Source organism: Carassius carassius, chromosome 5 (assembly GCF_963082965.1).
Source record: "Carassius carassius chromosome 5, fCarCar2.1, whole genome shotgun sequence".
In the NCBI taxonomy this organism is placed as follows: Eukaryota; Metazoa; Chordata; class Actinopteri; order Cypriniformes; family Cyprinidae; genus Carassius; species Carassius carassius.
The window spans coordinates 540,753-559,202 of NC_081759.1; the positions used below are offsets into that span (position 1 = coordinate 540,753).

An 18,450-nucleotide genomic window follows, 5' to 3' on the forward strand; every position below is an offset into this window, starting at 1 on the left:
GTTTTTACAGAGGGAATTCTCACTCCATAATTCAGAAAATACTTTGAACAGCCAGAAAACAATATATTTTCACAATTTTGGGGGGAATAAAATGTTGTATATAATCAAGGAAAATATATATGAACAAATCCCTCTGTAAAAACCTTCAGAATATAGACAGGAATAAAAATATCAAGTTTGGTGTGTGTAAGTGCTACTGAAGTGGAGATTTATGGCTCAGTGTTGAAGAAAAAACTCATTTTGAGAAAACGGCCTTTAAAAATATGTATTGTAATTGAAATCTATTGACAAACAGATAAAGTGCTATAAAAGAAACACTTAACAGTGTCTTTTGGATGTTTTCCTTCCACTAGTTTGAAAAAGCACTTTATGAAAAACCAAAAAGCCCAAAATCTCAAAATTGACAGGTGCTTGAAAAAACAGTGTTTTTGCCTGCAGTGTCTCACCTTAATAAAAATAATTTCATAGGGCTCTAAAAAATTATTTTTTTTTAAATTTGGAATAAAAAAATAGTTTGCTTTATGATTTCAAATAAGTATACATGCTTTCTGATAAAATGGAACAAAATCCAAAACAAATTTAAACAGAAAAATAACTTACAGACAGTCAGAGTTTTGTCTGAGAGAATAAATAGAAGACAGCATTTCACTTGGGCTTGAACCAAAACTGGAGTTATTTTTATCTAAATGAGCTTTACTGTTTCTCCTCAACACACAGTCAATTAAGGTAAATCACAGTATATCACAGTAAACTTCATCACAGCCGTGAGAGTTCCTCATGTCCAAACACACACACTGGAGTCTGCAGATCATCAGCACTAAAAACAAACTCCAAGCACTCCAGATTCTCCTCCAGAGCCTCATCCTTGGTTTATTACTCTGAGACCCGGCTCACCTTCACTGGGAAGGACTGGAGCTCTCCAACAAACACTAGAAAGCTTCCAGAGATTGCCCCCATGTATTTGGGGACCTCATTACATCTGAAGAGTTTGGTGAAATTAAAGAGAAGACGATCTTGTAGAATGAATTTCAGACCGAGCAGAGATTAACCTCACTGCGAAAAATCATGCTCTTCCTCAGTATTTAGGTCTGGTTTTTCAGTATAAATATCTAAACATCTTAACTTGATGAATTTATGCTTAAAACAAGAGACATAGAAATGTCTACCAGTGGAGTGTGAAAAATAATCTTGTTTTCCATTTATATTACTGTAAATAGTTGTTTCTGACCCCACTGACAGATATTTGTTCTTGTTTTAGGTGTAAAACTACAGTAAGTGATACATTTTTCAGACTTATCGTTAGCAGGGTTTTTGCAAGCCTTAAATAAAGTCTTAATTCATGATTTTGACAAATTAGACTCTTAAAAGATCTTAAATCAGTATTGAGGAGGAAGTATTATGTTTTAAATTAAATGTTAAATGTTGCATTCCCTGCAAAAATTAATTATCTTCTTACTTTTTTGTCTTGTTTTCTAGTGCAAATATACATGTGTTGGTCATATAATTAGAATATCATCAAAAAGTTGATTTATTTCACTAATTCCATTCAAAAAGTGAAACTTGTATATTATATTCATTCATTACACACAGACTTATCTATTTCAAATTTTTATTTCTTTTAATTTTGATGATTATAACTGACAACTAAGGGAAATCCCAAATTCAGTATCTCAGAAAATTAGAATATTACTTAAGATCAATACAAAGAAAGGATTTTTAGAAATCTTGGCCAACTGAAAAGTATGAAAATGAAAAGTATGAGCATGTACAGCACTCAATACTTAGTTGTGGCTCCTTTCCCCTGAATGACTGCAGCAATGCGGCGTGGCATGGAGTCGATCAGTCTGTGGCACTGCTCAGGTGTTATGAGAGCCCAGGTTACTCTGATAGTGGCCTTCAGCTCTTCTGCATTGTTCGGTCTGGCATATCACATCTTCCTCTTCACAATACCACATAGATCTTCTATGGGGTTAAGGTCAGGTGAGTTTGCTGGCCAATTAAGAACAGGGTTACCATGGTCCTTAAACCAGGTACTGGAAGCTTTGGCACTGTGTGTAGGTGCCGAGTCCTGTTGGAAAATGAAATCTGCATCTCCATAAAGTTGGTCAGCAGCAGAAAGCAGGAAGTGCTCTAAAACTTCCTGGTATACGGCTGCGTTGACCTCTGACCTCAGAAAACACAGTGGACCAACACCAGCAGATGACATGGCACCCCAAACCATCACTGACTGGAAACTTTACACTGGACCTCAAGCAACGAGGATTGTGTGCCTCTCCTCTCTTCCTCCAGACTCTGGGATCCTGATATCCAAAGGAAATGCAAAATTAACATCATCAGAGAACATAACTGTGGTCCACTCAGCAGCAGTCCAGTCCTTTATGAAGCGAGACGCTTCTGATGCTGTCTGTTGTTCATGAGTGGCTTGACACAAGGAGTGCGACAGCTGAAACCCATGTCTTGCATACGTCTGTGTGTAGTGGTTCTTGAAGCACTGACTCCAGCTGCAGTCCACTCTTTGTGAATCTCCCCCACATTTTTGAATGGGTTTTGTTTCACAATCCTCTCCAGGGTGCGGTTATCTCTATTGCTTGTACACTTTTTTCTACAACATCTTTTCCTTCCCTTCACCTCTCTATTAATGTGCTTGGACACAGAGCTCTGTGAACAGCCAGCCTCTTTTGCAATGACCTTTTGTGTCTTTCCCTCCTTGTGCAAGGTGTCAATGGTCGTCTTTTGGACAACTGTCAAGTCAGCAGTCTTCCCCATGATTGTGTAGCCTACAGAACTAGACTGAGAGACCATTTAAAGACTTTTGCAGGTGTTTTGAGTTAATGAGCTGATTAGAGTGTGGCACCAGGTGTCTTCAATATTGAACCTTTTCACAATCTTCTATTTTCTCAGATACTGAATTTGGGATTTTCCTTAGTTGTCAGTTATAATCATCAAAATTAAAAGAAATAAACATTTGTAATATATCAGTCTGTGTGTAATGAATGAATATAATATACAAAAAGGGGTGCTTTTTGAATGGAATTAGTGAAATAAATAAACTCTTTGATGATATTCTAATCATATGACCAGCACCTGTTTAAACATCCTTAAATCAAGAATGAAGACATGAAGTCTAGTTTAGAAACTGAACAAAATTAAGTGAGTTTTTGATTAAAACAAGAACAAATATCTGTCCATGGGGAACGAAAATGTTTTTTTGAATGAATGAATGAAGTTGATTTTTCTGAGGCAAGTGAGAGATTTCTTTTTGTTTTAGTCAAAAACTCACTTCATTTTGATCAGTTTCTAAGAAAACAAGACTTCTTATGTTGCCATTTTGCTTCTCAGGTAAAACCATATTTATGTATTTTGTCTGATTCAATTAAATCTGCCTTCATCAAACCTGCAGAAACCTGGTTTAGTCTTTTTACATCTCATGCAAACATCCTTAAATCAAGAGACATTTATTTGAGAAGCAAAATTACATCAGATATTTGTTCTTGTTTTCAAAACATAAAAAAGTTCCTGTTTAAAGCTTTAATTCACTTTATTTTAATACATTTCTCAGAAAATAAGTTTTGATATCATCATCAGAGAGAGAGTGGGTGTGTATATATGTGTGTGTTTGTGTGTGTTGAGAGAGAGAGAGAGAGAGAGAGTGTGTGTGTGACTCTGACCTCAGCGTTTCTCTCTCTGGTCTCAGGTCGTCATGGAGACAGCGGTTACTGGCCTTCTGACAATAACCCGATTGACATGAGCAGCCTGAATGGTGAGAATGATCTTATATGAGCAGAACATCACAGTTTTTACTGTAAACATCTAAACATTAAAACAGTAGACTGTCGGTCTTGTGTTTATGAAACATTGTAATAGAAATGCTGCTGAACACAAATATGCAATGCTATTTTCAACATGCAATCGCAGCATGAAATCCAGGTCAACTGAATTTACTGACTGTGTTTATTAATGTTCCTGATCTTGATCTGAATGATTCATCAGTGAAAAAATTCAGTCTTGAGAATCTTTCATCAGTTACTTCCTCCACCTGAGAAATTACTTTCCTTTTTATCTGTAGTTCAGTCTGTGCTCTGAATCTTCTGCTCATTTCATTTGCTCTTTAGCTCAGAAATACACTACGAGTCAGAAAGATTTTTAGGGGAAAAAGTAAAGCTTTTATTCATCATGGATGCATTACATTGATCAAGGTGTCAGTAAAAACATTTATAGTGATTCTATTTCAAATAAATGCTGTTCCCTTTCAGTCAGTCACGTCACTCTCACTAGAGAGACAAATCACGTTTGAGTGTTAACAAAACAAGCCAATTAATATTTGCGTGTGAGATTTGCATCGCGTACCCCGCCCTGCAGTGCAGGTATGTAAGGAGAGTGCGTCCAGTCACACATGCAGAGTATCGTCAAGACAGCCTGTTCGAAAGCGAGTGTTGGTGTAACGGCGCATCAGCGAGGGTTGCCAGTGCTGCTGCTTTGATCTCGGCGTACTGCAGCTTCCATTCTGTGGACACGCTGCAACTCTTCCTGGGAGCTTCAGCACTTCAGTGTTTTTCTAAAAGAGCAAATATTAAAAGAGCATTACTAAAAGAGCTGCATTGGGGGACGAGCTAGGCTCTGGAGATGAGGACTCGGCTGCGTTGCCTCCTTCTGGGAGAGGGGTGTTGCCCGAATCATATCCAGAGCTGACTTCTATGCTTGCCCAGGCCACCAAAAGCATCGGGTTGCAATGGAAAGCCCCTCCATCTCCCAAATGCTCAAGGCTAGATGATGGAGATGGTGGAGAGCTTCGCCCAACATTTCATTGCTGCACAGAAGCAGACAGAGGCAATTAAGAACATCCTGCCCTGGCAGCCTCTCTGCTGTCATCACCCCAGCACTGACTGCAACCCCTCTGCCTGCTCATCGCCTCCACCTCCTCTCCAGCTCAGCCTCAGCAGCAGCCTTCACACCGGCCGCAGAGTGGAGCTGGCAGCTGTAAAGCACCAGGGCAAGCGACGTCCATGAGACGGGCAACCTGAAGACTCTAGATCCTTTTCTTCAGGAGATGGTGATGGCAAAGCTCCTTCCCCCAGAGGAGGGCCGGGTGGAGAATATTTTGTTTCCTTTTTGTGTTGTTCCACCACTGGCTCCCCTGTCAGTTGTACCCAAACATTCAATAAAAGAGCAATTTCCTGTTTCTCTGGGTCCCAAGAGGGCCAGGATGGCAGTGCACAAGGCACAGCCTCAACACTCCCGTCCCCCTCTCCTTTTGCCAGCAGGCAGCAGGGCCCGGTTCGAGGACGCTATGCACCTCTCACTCAGACCCCACTCCGGGACACTGTGCCTTCCGGGTCGGTTCCCTGTGCTCCACCTTGCTGCCCCACTGCGGGTACGTCGATGGTTCCCCTAGTCCTGCTTGTTCAGTTTCTGGGGGTCTGGCTAGCACTCCCCAGACCGTCTTGCTGGCTCACGAGAACCATCAGACTCGGCTATGCGATTCAGTTCTCCTGGCCTCCTCCTAGGGGTGGGCGATATCTCGATATTTAAAATATATCGAGATATTTTTTAAACACAATATGGATTTTGACATAACATATATATATCGATATATTGTTTATATTTAATTCCGATTCCGTCACTTTGCTTGTTTGCTCTCTCTGTGCTGTGCTCGCCCCCGCCTCCTTGTTTTTGTCCCCCCTCCCCTAGCGTGTTTTCTTATTGAACATGGTGGAACATCGCGGAATCCAGTCATAAAAACTGAATTTACAGTTTAACCTGGAATGTCATGGAATTTGTCAAATTTTGAATGAATTAATCAAAAGTAGGTCATTGCACTCACATCAAATCGCTATATGGACTAATATCTGTAAATATTAAGCCGGAAAAGTCTATTTAAATATGAATCCTGCATGGTTTGCATGTCTCTATAATTTACATTTACTTTTACATTTAATCATTTAGCAGACGCTTTTATTCTAAGCGACTTACAAATGAGAACAATAGAAGCAGTCAGACCAACAAGAGAACAACAACAGTATACAAGTGCCATGACAAGTCTCAGTTAGTCTAGTATAGAACGCATAGCCAGGTTTTTTTTTTTTTTATAAATGAAAAGACAAGAAAAGGAAAAGTGCTGGTATTAGTTGGTTAAGTGCAGGCGAAAGAGATGAGTCTTTAGATGTTTCTTGAAAATGAGTAAAGACTCAGCTGTACGAATAAAGATTGGGAGGTGATTCCACCAGCTGGGCACAGTCCAGGAAAAGGTCCGTGAGAGTGATTTTGCACTTCTTTGGGATGGCACCACAAGGCGTCGTTCACTTGCAGAGCGCAAACTTCTGGAGGGCACATAAGATTTAACCAATGAGTTTAGGTATGTTGGTGCCGTGCCAGTGGTCGTCTTGTAGGCAAGCATCAGTACCTTGAATTTGATGCGAGCGGCTACTGGTAGCCCGTGTAACCTGATGAGGAGAGGAGTAACATGAGCTTTTTTTGGCTTATTGAAGACAACCATCGCTGCTGCATTCTGGATCAATTGCAGAGGCTTGACAGTACATGCAGGAAGAGCCAGGAGAGCATTACAATAGTCCAGTCTGGAGAGAACAAGAGCTTGGACAAGAAGTTGGGTGGCTTGCTCTGACAGGAAGGGTCTAATCTTCCTAATGTTGTATAGGGCAAACCTGCAGGACCGGGTCATGGTAGCAATATGGTCTGTGAAGCTTAACTGATGATCCATCATAACTCCTAGGTTTCTAGCTGTCCTCGAAGGAGTAATGGTTGACGAGCCCAGCTGTATAGAGAAGTTGTGATGAAGCAATGGGTTAGCTGGAATCACCAGGAGTTCTGTCTTCGTAAGGTTAAGCTGAAGGTGATGGTCATTCATCCAGCTAGAAATGTCACTCAGACAGGCTGAAATGCGAGCAGCTACCGTCGGGTCGTCTGGCTGGAATGAGAAGTAGAGTTGGGTGTCATCAGCGTAGCAGTGATAAGAAAAGCCATGCTTCTGAATGACAGATCCTAATGACGTCATGTAGATGGAGAAGAGAAGTGGTCCAAGTCTGGTTTATAATAAATAGTCTGGTTTAGTTTAAAGACAAGTATTTGCCAGAAATCTATTACTATTGTTCAGCAGAATGTACATAGCCTACTACTACTATTAAAATGAAACGAACATAATTTTTTAAGGAATAATCAAAAAACATTTCTTCCATGTTTTATTTTTAATAGTAAATCCCCTTTGTTAACCAAAAAATAAAGTTTGCTTAATTTTCAATAATTAAAAGATAAATTAAATGAATGTTTTATGCCTTTTTTTATAGAAAAATCCCAAAAAAATGTAAATACACAGAATTTCAGAGGGTAAAAAACATTTCTCAAGGCTATTTTAAGGATAAAATTTAACAAATTAAGTTGTTTTATGCATTTAAATAATTACACATGCCAAAACACAGAATTATGTAACAATAAAACATTTCATAGGGCCCTAAACATGTTATTTGGCGTATTTGTTTTTGCAGTAGTTTTTGGGGGGTTATTTTTCCTGTAAAGATATCGAGATATATATCGTATATCATGATATAGCTAAATATATAGAGACATATTTTTTGCTCCACATCGCCCAGCCCTATGTCCACCCAAGTTCAGGGGCATCCGGTTCACCTCTGTTCTGGACAAAAATGCTCCGATCTTACAAGCAGATATCGCACTCCTGCTGATGAAGAACACAATAGAAACTGTCCTTCCAGCCGATATGTCGGAGTTTTACATTGTACCCAAGAAAGGCGGTGGGTTATGACCAATCCTGGACCTTCGTATTCTGAACCAGGCCCTTCACAAGCTGATGTTAACACAGAAACTTATCTTTCAATGCGTTCCACCACAAGATTGTTTCACAGCAATCGATCTGAAGGAAGTGTACTTTCATGTCTCTATTCTCCCCCAACACAGGCCGTTTCTCCGCTTTGCTTTTGAGGGGCAAGCATATCAGTACAAGGTCCCTCCCTTCGGGCTGTCCCTATTGCCTCTTGTCTTCACCAAGTTCGTGGAGGCAGCCCTGGTCTCGTTGAGGGAAGGAGGCATTCGCGTTCTCAACTAAAATGATTGGCTCGACAATTGGCTCATATTGGCCCAGTCCCAAGCTCAGTTATGCGAACACAAGGACGTGGTACTCAGCCACCTCAGCCGGTTGGGGCTTTGGGTCAACTGGGAAAAGAGCAAACTCTCCCCTGTGCAGAGGATCTCTTTTCTCAGTATGGAGTTGAACTCGGTCAACCTGACAGTGCGTCTCTACACAGAGCACACTCAGTCGATGCTGAACTGCCTAGAGTCATTTTGGGGCAGGAGGGCAGTTCCACTGAAACAGTTTTAGAGGCTTCTGGGGCATATGGCATCCGCTGCCATTGTGTCATATGAGACCCTTTCAGCATTGGCTTCAGGTCCAGAAATGGGCATGCCAACGCGGCACCCACCAGGTCTTAGTTACCCCGTCCTGTCGCCAGACCTTCAGCCCATGGTCGGACCTTGATTTTCTACAGACAGGAGTTCCCCTAGTGCAAGTGTCCAGGCATGTTGTTATCTTAACAGATGCCTCTGTCATAGGCTGGGGGGCCATGTGCAATGGGCATACAGCATCAGGGAGCAAGATCAGGGAGGACGAGGAGCAGGTCCTCTTAGTAGCCCCATACTGGCCCAGTCGGACTTGGTTTCCAGAGCTGATGCTCCTCGCGACAGCTCCTTCTAGGGGTATTCCTCTGAGGAAAGATCTCCTTTCTCAGAGAAGGGGGCACCCTCTGGCACCCGTGCCCAGACCTGTGGAATCTCCACGTGTGGTCTCTGGATGGGACACATAGGTTCTAGGTAGTTTACCTCCAGCGGTAGTAAACACCATCACTTCAGCTAGAGCGCCCCCTATGAGGCATGCCTACATGCTGAAGTGGAACCTGTTCGTCAATTGGTATTCTTCCCGCCAGGAACACACCGGTAGTTGCCAGTTCACTGTTGTACTCTCCTTTCTGCAAGATGGGCTGCAGTGAAGGCTGTCTCCCTCCACCCTCAAAGTATATGTTGCCGCTATTGCCACACATCACAATGCAGTAGACGCCAAGTCCGCTGGGAAGCACAACTTGATCATCAGGTTCTTTAGGGGTGCGAGTAGTGAAGTGAAGTGAAGTGAAGTGACGTGACATTCAACCAAGTATGGTGACCCATACTCAGAATTTGTGCTCTGCATTTAACCCATCCGAAGTGCACACACACACAGAGCAGTGAACACACACACACACATACACTGTGAACACACATCCGGAGCAGTGGGCAGCCATTTATGCTGCGGCGCCCGGGGAGCAGTTGGGGGTTCGGTGCCTTGCTCAAGGGCACCTAAGTCGTGGTATTGAAGGTGGAGAGAGAACTGTACATGCACTCCCCCCACCTACAATTCCTGCCGGCCCGAGACTCGAACTCACAACCTTTCGATTGCCAGTCCGACTCTCTAACCATTAGGCCACGACTTCCCAAAGTAGGCTGAATCCACTGTGTCCTCACTGTACCCTCTTGAGATCTCACCTCGGTCCTGACGGCCTTGAAGCAGGAGCCCTTAGAGCCTTTGCAGTAAGTAGAGCTTAAGTTTCTGTCGCTAAAAACAGTGCTCCTCACTGCATTGGCATCGGTCAAGAGGGTCGGGGACCTGCAGGCATATTCGGTCGACGATATGTGCCTTGAATTCGGGCCGGCCAACTCTCACGTTGTCCAGAAACCCCGTCCTGGATATGTGCCCAAAGTTCCCACCATGCCTTTCAGGGATCAGTTGGTTAACTTGCAAGCATTGCCCCCACCTTGATAGCGGACATCTTTAGAGCTGCAGGCTGGCTGAAGCCTAACATGTTTGCGAGATTCTATAATCTCCATATAGAGCCTATGTCCTCTTGTGTACTGGCCTTAGGTGGTCAGTAGCAATGGACTCACTCTATGTCGATCACCCTTGCTTCGTCATTCCCCTCTGCGGACCGGATATGTGTGCCTAAGTGCTTCTCAGTTCAGTTTCCCTTTTGGTGATCCCTGTTGAAGTTCCTCCCGCACCCTTGGCATTCCAGCGTGGCAGAGTGCCAGACACCAGGTCCAGCACACATGTGTATGCCCAAGGTCAGCCCTTGTGCTGGGCTAGGTGCCCTTGTGTAGTAGTTCCCCCTTCGGGTGATCTCATATGTGTATTATTCCGCTGGATGGTTTCCTTCATATGTAGTACTGCCCTGTGGCCAGTCCATAAGTATAAATCCACATTACCTCCTATACGTAGGATGTGGCTTCTGTAACGTTCCTTTGGGGGTACGCTTTCCCATTGTTATACAAAATCTCACTGTACAGAACAGCAGTGGCGGATTCCTCTGCTTAAGCCCTGTGCTATCTTCCACCCGTGGTTTAGGGGGACTTGCCGGCTTTCACAGGGCACTGGGGAGGGTTAGCAATAGTGGTGTTTTCAATATGGATCCCAATTCGTCAGTCACTGACCTAATGTCAAACGTGACTAACTGAAAGAGAACGTCTCAGTTACATATGTAATCCTTGTTACGTTCTGTCACAACAGTTGCTTTACCACCGATGTACGGCCAAGGCACACCTTCTCGGCCCCTCAGTGAAAAGATGAATGTGCGTCTGCACATGCTCTCTTATATACCTGCACTGTGAGGCAGGGAGCGCGATACAAATCTTGCACACCAACATTCATTGGCTTGTTTTGTTAACACTCAAAGGTGATTTGTCTTTCTAGCAAGATCCCAATTCGTCAGTCACTGACGTAACATCACCATTCCCTCTTTCAGGGAGCGAGCGTTACATACGTAACTGAGACGTTCTTTTGAACTTTCTATTCATCTGTGAATCCTGAAAGATAAAATGTATCACAGTTTTCTCCACAGAAATAATGTGCAGCACAACTGTTTTCAACATTGATAATAATCAGAAATGTTTCTTGAGCAGCAAATCAGAATATTAGAATGATTTCTGAAGATCATGTGACACTAAAGACTGAAGTAATGATGCTGAAAATTCAGCTGCGCATCACAGAAATAAATTACAGTTTAACAAATATTCACATATAAAACAGCTGTTTTACATTTTATTAAAGTTTCCTATTTTTTCTTGTACATTTGTTCAAATAAATGAAGCCTTGGTGAGCAGAAGAGACTTCTTTCAAAAACTGACCCCAATCTTTTGATAGTGTTAACATATAGATTATATGAGGCATTAACAGACGAATAAACAAATGTGTTTCAAATTAAGCATTAGGGCAGGTGTATGTGTAAATGCGTGTGACCAATGCAGTGTAAAATATTAATTTGCGTATGCAATAAAGCGTGAAATAAACAGTGAAATAATTACCCTTTTAACAGTCATAATCACAGTAAACTCATATTAATTCCTCGTTTGAATTCTAAAGCTCAGTGGCCTGTGGACTTTATAATTGTCAAGCAACATGATGATTATAGATCATCTATAAACATGATCGATTCAGACATGTAGAAGTCAGCAGTTATCATCCACTGGTGCTCATGGCTTGTGCTTTAAACGCACAGGTCACCCAAAAATGAAAGATTTGTCATCAGTTGCTCACCTTTATTCTGCTATTGCACCTAAATGTGGAATAGCCTTCCATTATACGTTAGAACTGCAAGCACTTTCTGGTTTTAAATTTAAGTTTAAAACTTTTTTAATGCTTTCAATACATTATAAGGCTTTTAATGTATTGAAGATATTAATATAATCTATTTTATTGTTTGTCTTGTCTTGAATGTTGTTATAGTTGTATCAATGTAAGCACTTTGGTAAACTCTGTTGTTTTTGAACTGTGCTCTAGAAATAAACAAAAGAGGAAATTTTGAAGAATATTTGTGGCCAGACAGATGACAGTAGCCATTGACTATTTGTTTCTTACTATGGAAGTCACACATATTATTCAAAATATCTTCTTTTGTCGACAACAGAAGAAAGAACTCACACAGGTTTGGAAGTAAATGAGGGAGTGTAAATTATGACAAAATTGTACCTTTACATAACTGAACATGATGTGGATGAAGCAGCACAATCAAATCTCATTTATCTAAAGTGCTGATGAACACAGGGGTCCAAACTGACATGCACACACACACACACACACACACACACACACAGAGTGCTAATGTTGAGGTGTGCATTGTGAGCTCAGTATTGTTGATTTCAGAGCCTCCGATCGGTCAGATGCGGCCACCTCATGGCAGCGTGACGCCGCAGAAGAACAGCAACCTGCTGGTGATCATCGTTGTTTCTGTGGGAGCCGTGACTGTGGTGGTGGTGGTGATTGTTGCCCTGATCTGCACCCGCCGCTCATCCGCACAGCAGAGGAAGTGAGTTTGTTGGTATAATATAATGTAATGTAATATAATATAAAATCGGTAAATCCACTCTCTGACAGTAAGTGGCGCTTATGGAGCAGCAGAATTACAGCTGTTTCCAGTAACATGGACTATAATCCATGTTACATACCGTAAGGGGAAACTCCTGTATTTCTGCTGCTCCAGAAGCGCCACCTGCTGTCAGAGAGTGGATTCACAGAGACTTACAATCACATTCATTCTGTGTGCAGCCTCTATCTGGACTAAAAACGGTCTGGATTTGCATGACCTGCTGTGAATTTTGACCTGTTTATGAAAAACAAATTATGTGGATTCTACACTTTCAAACAATTCGGATTAGTTATCTAGAATCTTTTATGGAGCAGATAAAATACATGTTATTATTAATTAATCAGTTATCATTCTGAAATATCCCTTTTCTTTATTTAAATGCTGATATGTGAGGTTTACTATTTTATAATGCTTTATTTGAACATTTTCGTACATGCTATTCAGTCATGTTGTCATTTAAAATCCAGTATTTTTTGGTAATGTTATAGTTTTAGTGTTTATGCAACAGAAGTAAATTGTATTGTTTGTTTGTTGACTTCAAATACAAAACATGCTGAAACTATTTATTTGTCAGTTTTGAACCATTTTAAAAATACCATGATAATTCTGATAACTGTAATAATTTAGGTTACTATAATCGTGATAAGAAATTTTCATACCATTACATCTCTAATATCTAATATAATGTGTCAGTGTTTTGACTCTTTACCTGCCAGCATTTTTTATAATTTTCACAAAACTTTCATAGCCCAGAATATTTTTTTATCAGTTTTATGCATACTTTATTTAATCAACACTTAAATGTGGGTAAGTTTCATAAAATAAAAAACAACAACATTTTAATCAAAAACCAAAGAAAATTGTGTTTTTGTCAAAATTACATCAGGATCAGATTCAAAGCAATGATCAAAACCTAGATGAACTTGATCACTTCCATCAGCACATTAAAAAAATGTCAAGTCATTAGCTACTTCCTGTCAACACTTCATTCAGTAAGTTTTGATTTATATGCAGTTTAATACTTGATGATTGCATTATTTTACATACGCATCTGATTACATACATGGTTGCTTGTTTCTGCTTCTTCTTCACCCTGGTTTGACCCAGAGATTCAGTACTGTACCAGAAGATGTGTAATAGCGCTACTTACTGCATAAAAGTGAAAATACAGAAAGCCTGAAAATTCCATCAGTGGCAGGAAAAGAGTTAAGAGGCATGAGTTACACTAAAGACTAGTGTCACACGTGTGACATCATCAGTGTTTCTAATGATGATATTAACCAGCAGAAGTGTTTTCTAGATAAGAGGGTGTGAGACTGTCTGTGTGAAGGTGAGATGCCACAAGTTCAGACTTCATTAGCACCTGCCACACACTCACACACACACACACACACACACATGCACATATACACACAATTCAAAGCAGTTCAGTCTGAGAGCAGCAGCCCTGCAGACAAACAACATCCTTATGTTTCCAAAATATGAACTGGGATATTATTACCTTTCTTTGTGTGTGTGTGTGTGTGTGTGTGTGTGTGTGTGTGTGTGTGTGTGTGTGTGTGTGTGTGTGTGTGTGTGTGTGTGTGTGTGTGTGTGTGTGTGTGTGTGTGTGTGTGTGTGTGTGTGAGTGTGTGAGAGAGAGAGAGAGAGAGAGAGAGAGAGAGAGATCACACAAGTCACACTTGTATATTTATTCATTTGATTTACATTTACAAAACATTAATAAAATATTTACATTTAATAATTTAGCAGACCCTTCTATCCAATGTGAATGGAAGAATTAAAACTCAACAAAAGAGCAATGATATGCAAGTACTTTAACAAGTATCAGTAAGCTTAATACAGTATTATTTTATACTGCAATTATATAAATAAAAATAAAGAATATGGATAGAATAGAAAAAGAATAGAGAAAGCTAGTGTTAGAGCTTTTTTTTTGCTTTTGTTATTTGTATAATAAATAAAAAGAAAACAGATAGAATACAAAAAGATTAGAGAAGCTAACGTTAGTTGTTTCTTTTTTTAATAAAACAAGCAGTTAGTAAATTAATAGAGTGCAAATCTAAAAGGGGCACTTTTTTAAGAATAGAATTAGAATAGAGAGTGCTAGAGTTAGAGGGTCAAATAGCGATGTAAGAGATCTGTTTTTAGCTGATTCTTGAAGATGGCTTCTTGATGTGCCTAACTGGATGGTGAAATCGTGATGAAACGATGGGTTGGATGAAACCACCAGCAGTCCTGTCTTGGAAAGGTTGAGTTGAAGGTGATGGTTTATCATCCAGCAAGAAATGTCTGTTAGACAAGCTGAGATGCAAGCAGCTACCGTCGGATCATCAGGATGGAATGAGAGTAGAGTTGAGTGTCATCAGCATAGCAGTGGTATGAAAAGCCATGTTTCTGAATGACAGAACCTAGTGATGCCATGTAGACAGAGAAGAGAAGTGGTCCAAGAACTGAGCCCTGAGGCACCCCAGTAGTTAGATGTTGAGACTTGGACACCTCACCTCTCCAAGATACTTTGAAGGACCTATCTGATAGGTAAGACTCAAACCACTAGAGTGTGGTTCCTGACATGCCCTTTGCCAGTAGGGTTGATAGGAGGATCTGGTGGTTAACCGTGTCAAAAGCAGTGGACAAATCAAGCAAGATAAGTACTGAAGATTTGGAATCCACTTTCACCAGTCTTAGGGCTTCAACAACTTAGAGGAAGGCAGTCTCAGTTGAATGTCAGACTGGTTGCTGTCGAGGACGTTGTTCTGTGTAAGAAAGGCAGAGACTCGGTTGTGTTTTTGCAAGTGTTTGTGCAATGAAAGGAAGAAGGTAAACCAGTCTGTATATCTCTAAAAGAGATGGCTAAATTGTGGGTATTTTAAGTAGTGGGATTATACGAGCCCATTTAAATGCTGAGGTAAAAACACCAGTGTGAATGGATGTGTTAATGATGTGAGTGCAGGTACAACTGCAGGAGAAGGAGGAGATTAGATGGAATAGGATCAAGCAGGATCTTTTTTAAAATCTAATATAATCTAATATAATATGAAGTTCACAACGCAGGTTCAGGTGGAGCCAGCCAAGCCACCAGTCCTGCCAATCATCATTTCGACCGTATATTAGCTGCAGTCATTGTTCCATCCAATGGGCATTCCACCACCACCCCTTCTCCTCCTTTGAATCCCTTCTCTTGAATACATACCGTATCATCATAGGGGGGTTGCTTACTCTGAGCTCAAGCCAAGCCTCGGGTTTCGAGCCTCCTTCACGGATAGCAACCCAAGTTTGTTTAACTATTACCTGGCAGGGCTGAATGAACAGGCAAACTCGATAAATAATATATCTCTGTGTTCCTGTAGGAAACGTGCGACACACAGCACTGGGAAACGAAAAGGCAGCCAGAAAGATCTACGACCTCCTGACCTCTGGATCCATCATGAGGAGATGGAGCTAAAGAACATAGAGAAACCCTCGAGCTCCGCCCCCTCCGACCGCGAGTCGCCAATCCAGAGCTGCCAGGAGATGGCACCAGTCAGCCACAGCCAATCAGAGAGCCAGATGGGCAGCAAGAGCAGCCACTCGGGTAAGGCGTTCATTGTTTCGACCCCAACGTGTGTGTGTGTGTATGTGTCAGCAGTTGAACGTCATGTGGTTCTCTTCCTCAGGTGCAGACGGGGATGAGGCTTCCAGCAGCATTTCCACGTTAGAGCGATCGTTAGCTGCCCGCCGGGCCACGCGCACCAAGATGATGATTCCCTTGGACTCTCAGCCCAGCAACACACGTGAGCCACTGCATTCAAACATTTACCGCCTGTTTACAACTAAAATCATAACTACAGTGATAACTATAGATATTAATGTAACTGTAATTACAACGAGAATAATATCCATAACTAGAAACATAACTATAACAATAGGGAGAACTATACTGATAGCAATAACAATACCTATAACTGTAACAATATCAAATAACTATAACGTCAATGATAATGGTAACAACAACTATAACTATAGCATAAACAGTCATATTAACCACAGCAATAACTATAACCACAACTGAAACGATAAATAAAACTATAATTGCAACAATAGTGATAACGATAACTAGAACCTTGACTATAATATAGTTTTTAATGAAAATGATAGCTATAATAATAACTGCAAAGATAATGGTGACGGTATCTATAACTGGAACCATAACTTTAACAATAACGATAGCCATAATGATAACTATGACAATCACAATAACTTATATAAAATTAATGATAATGATAACTTTAAATATAACCATAATTTCAACAAGAACTATAACTTGAACAGTAACTATAGCAATAATGAAAGCTAATGTAAACAATAACTGTAACAATACTTATATATACAATGATAACTATGAAGATAACTATAATAATTACAATAACTATAACAATGGCAATAATAAAAATGGTAACCATAACTTTAACCAACTGTAACAATAATAACACAACAACTATAAATAATAACTATAGCGATAGCTATAACAATAACTAAATATAACTATAAATGTAACTATAACAATTAAATTACTTACTATAACTTTAAAAAATACGCTATAACAATCACAGTAACTACAGCAATAATGATAACTATTACCATATCTATAACAAAAAACGATAACATTGACTATGCCAATATCTATAATGGTAACAATAATTGTTTTGTATTTCAAGTATTCTGCAGGTTTTTGTTGTCTGTCCCTTTAAACAATGAAGTCTAATGGATTCTCAATGTTCCATTCTTGCGGTTAAAAAAATAACTTTCTGATAGTGATTCCAGTGATATTGCTCCTCTGTGTTATTATCATTATAAGTGTGTTGCAGACTGAGTGAGATTAAAACATTGTCCTCATTCATGAGAGCAGAGAGACGGATCCCAACAATAGATATCACAGGCAGAAGATGCTTTTCTGACTCTGCAGAAGTCACAGTGTGATTCACATACAGTACGGAAGGAATTGAGTCAGAAATGGGATTTCCAACAGTTATTCAGTCCTGTGTGTGACCCTTATTTACTTATCCAATTTACCCAGTTCAGCCCAGATTGTCTGTGTGTGAAAAGAGGAGAAGCGAGTGAATGTGAATATGAGCAAGATGTCTTATTGAAAGGGTTTTCTGTGTATATTCGTCATGGTCTTTGGTTCTTCATGTGACATGACGTGCTCCTCGCAGACGTTTTGCTCGGCTGCATCTGATGCCCGCCGGGGTTTGAGCTGCGTCAGTCATGTGTGTGTCTCCTCTCTGACCTCCTGTCATGATTCCTCACCCAGACACATCCTACCATTTATTATGCACCTCCTTCCTGCTCCCAAACCACATGAAAGAAGCTTCATCTCCAGCTCAGGGAACAGAAAGCACGGTTAATGATTGGGAAAATTGGCGATCGCTGGAAGGAAGTGGAGTTTTGAGAGGAAATAAGAGGGTGGGATACGAAAATCTCGAGTGAAAGAGTTCAGATAGAAGAAACTAATCGCTGCATAATTAGCATAGTTACTCTAACGAGACCTTCTGATGTGTCCGACGAAAAGAAACTATAGATGCTCTCCACACAAACCATGATCAGTTTCTCATTTTATTTGGATCTGGATGAACTCAAAGCAAAAGATCAGGTATTAAATGTTATGATAGCAATAACACTAACAATAGCTATAACTTTAACAGTAACTATAGCAGTTACATTTACTATAACATTAGCTATAACAATGATACTCATGATAACCATAACTATAACATAAGTATAGCTATAAATTTAATGATGACAATTACTTCAATAGCAACGATAACGATTTTAACCTTTATTTTAATAATAACTATACTTATAACTATAATAATGTTAACTGTAACTACCGTATAGTAATTTATGATTTCTTTAATGACAGCTTTAACAATAATTTTAATGATAACCATAACTATAATAATATATATAGCTATAATAATAATAATAATAATAACTATAACTGAGATAACTATAACTTTATCCATCATTTTAACAATAACTATAGCTATAAAAAATA

At 40.2% G+C, this 18,450-nt stretch overlaps 1 protein-coding gene across 4 annotated transcripts in view; it reads left to right on the forward strand.

Moving 5' to 3' along the window:
* The window catches only part of dcc (DCC netrin 1 receptor), a 189,480-nt gene that overhangs the window by 153,137 nt on the left and 17,893 nt on the right, over positions 1–18,450 (forward strand). For all 4 annotated transcript variants that reach the window (XM_059549322.1, XM_059549323.1, XM_059549324.1 and 1 more), the window contains exons 22-25: positions 3,695–3,760; positions 12,191–12,353; positions 15,764–15,987; positions 16,070–16,186. In XM_059549322.1, coding sequence (XP_059405305.1) covers positions 3,695–3,760; positions 12,191–12,353; positions 15,764–15,987; positions 16,070–16,186 — 570 coding nt within the window. The remainder of the gene's footprint in view (positions 1–3,694; positions 3,761–12,190; positions 12,354–15,763; positions 15,988–16,069; positions 16,187–18,450) is intronic.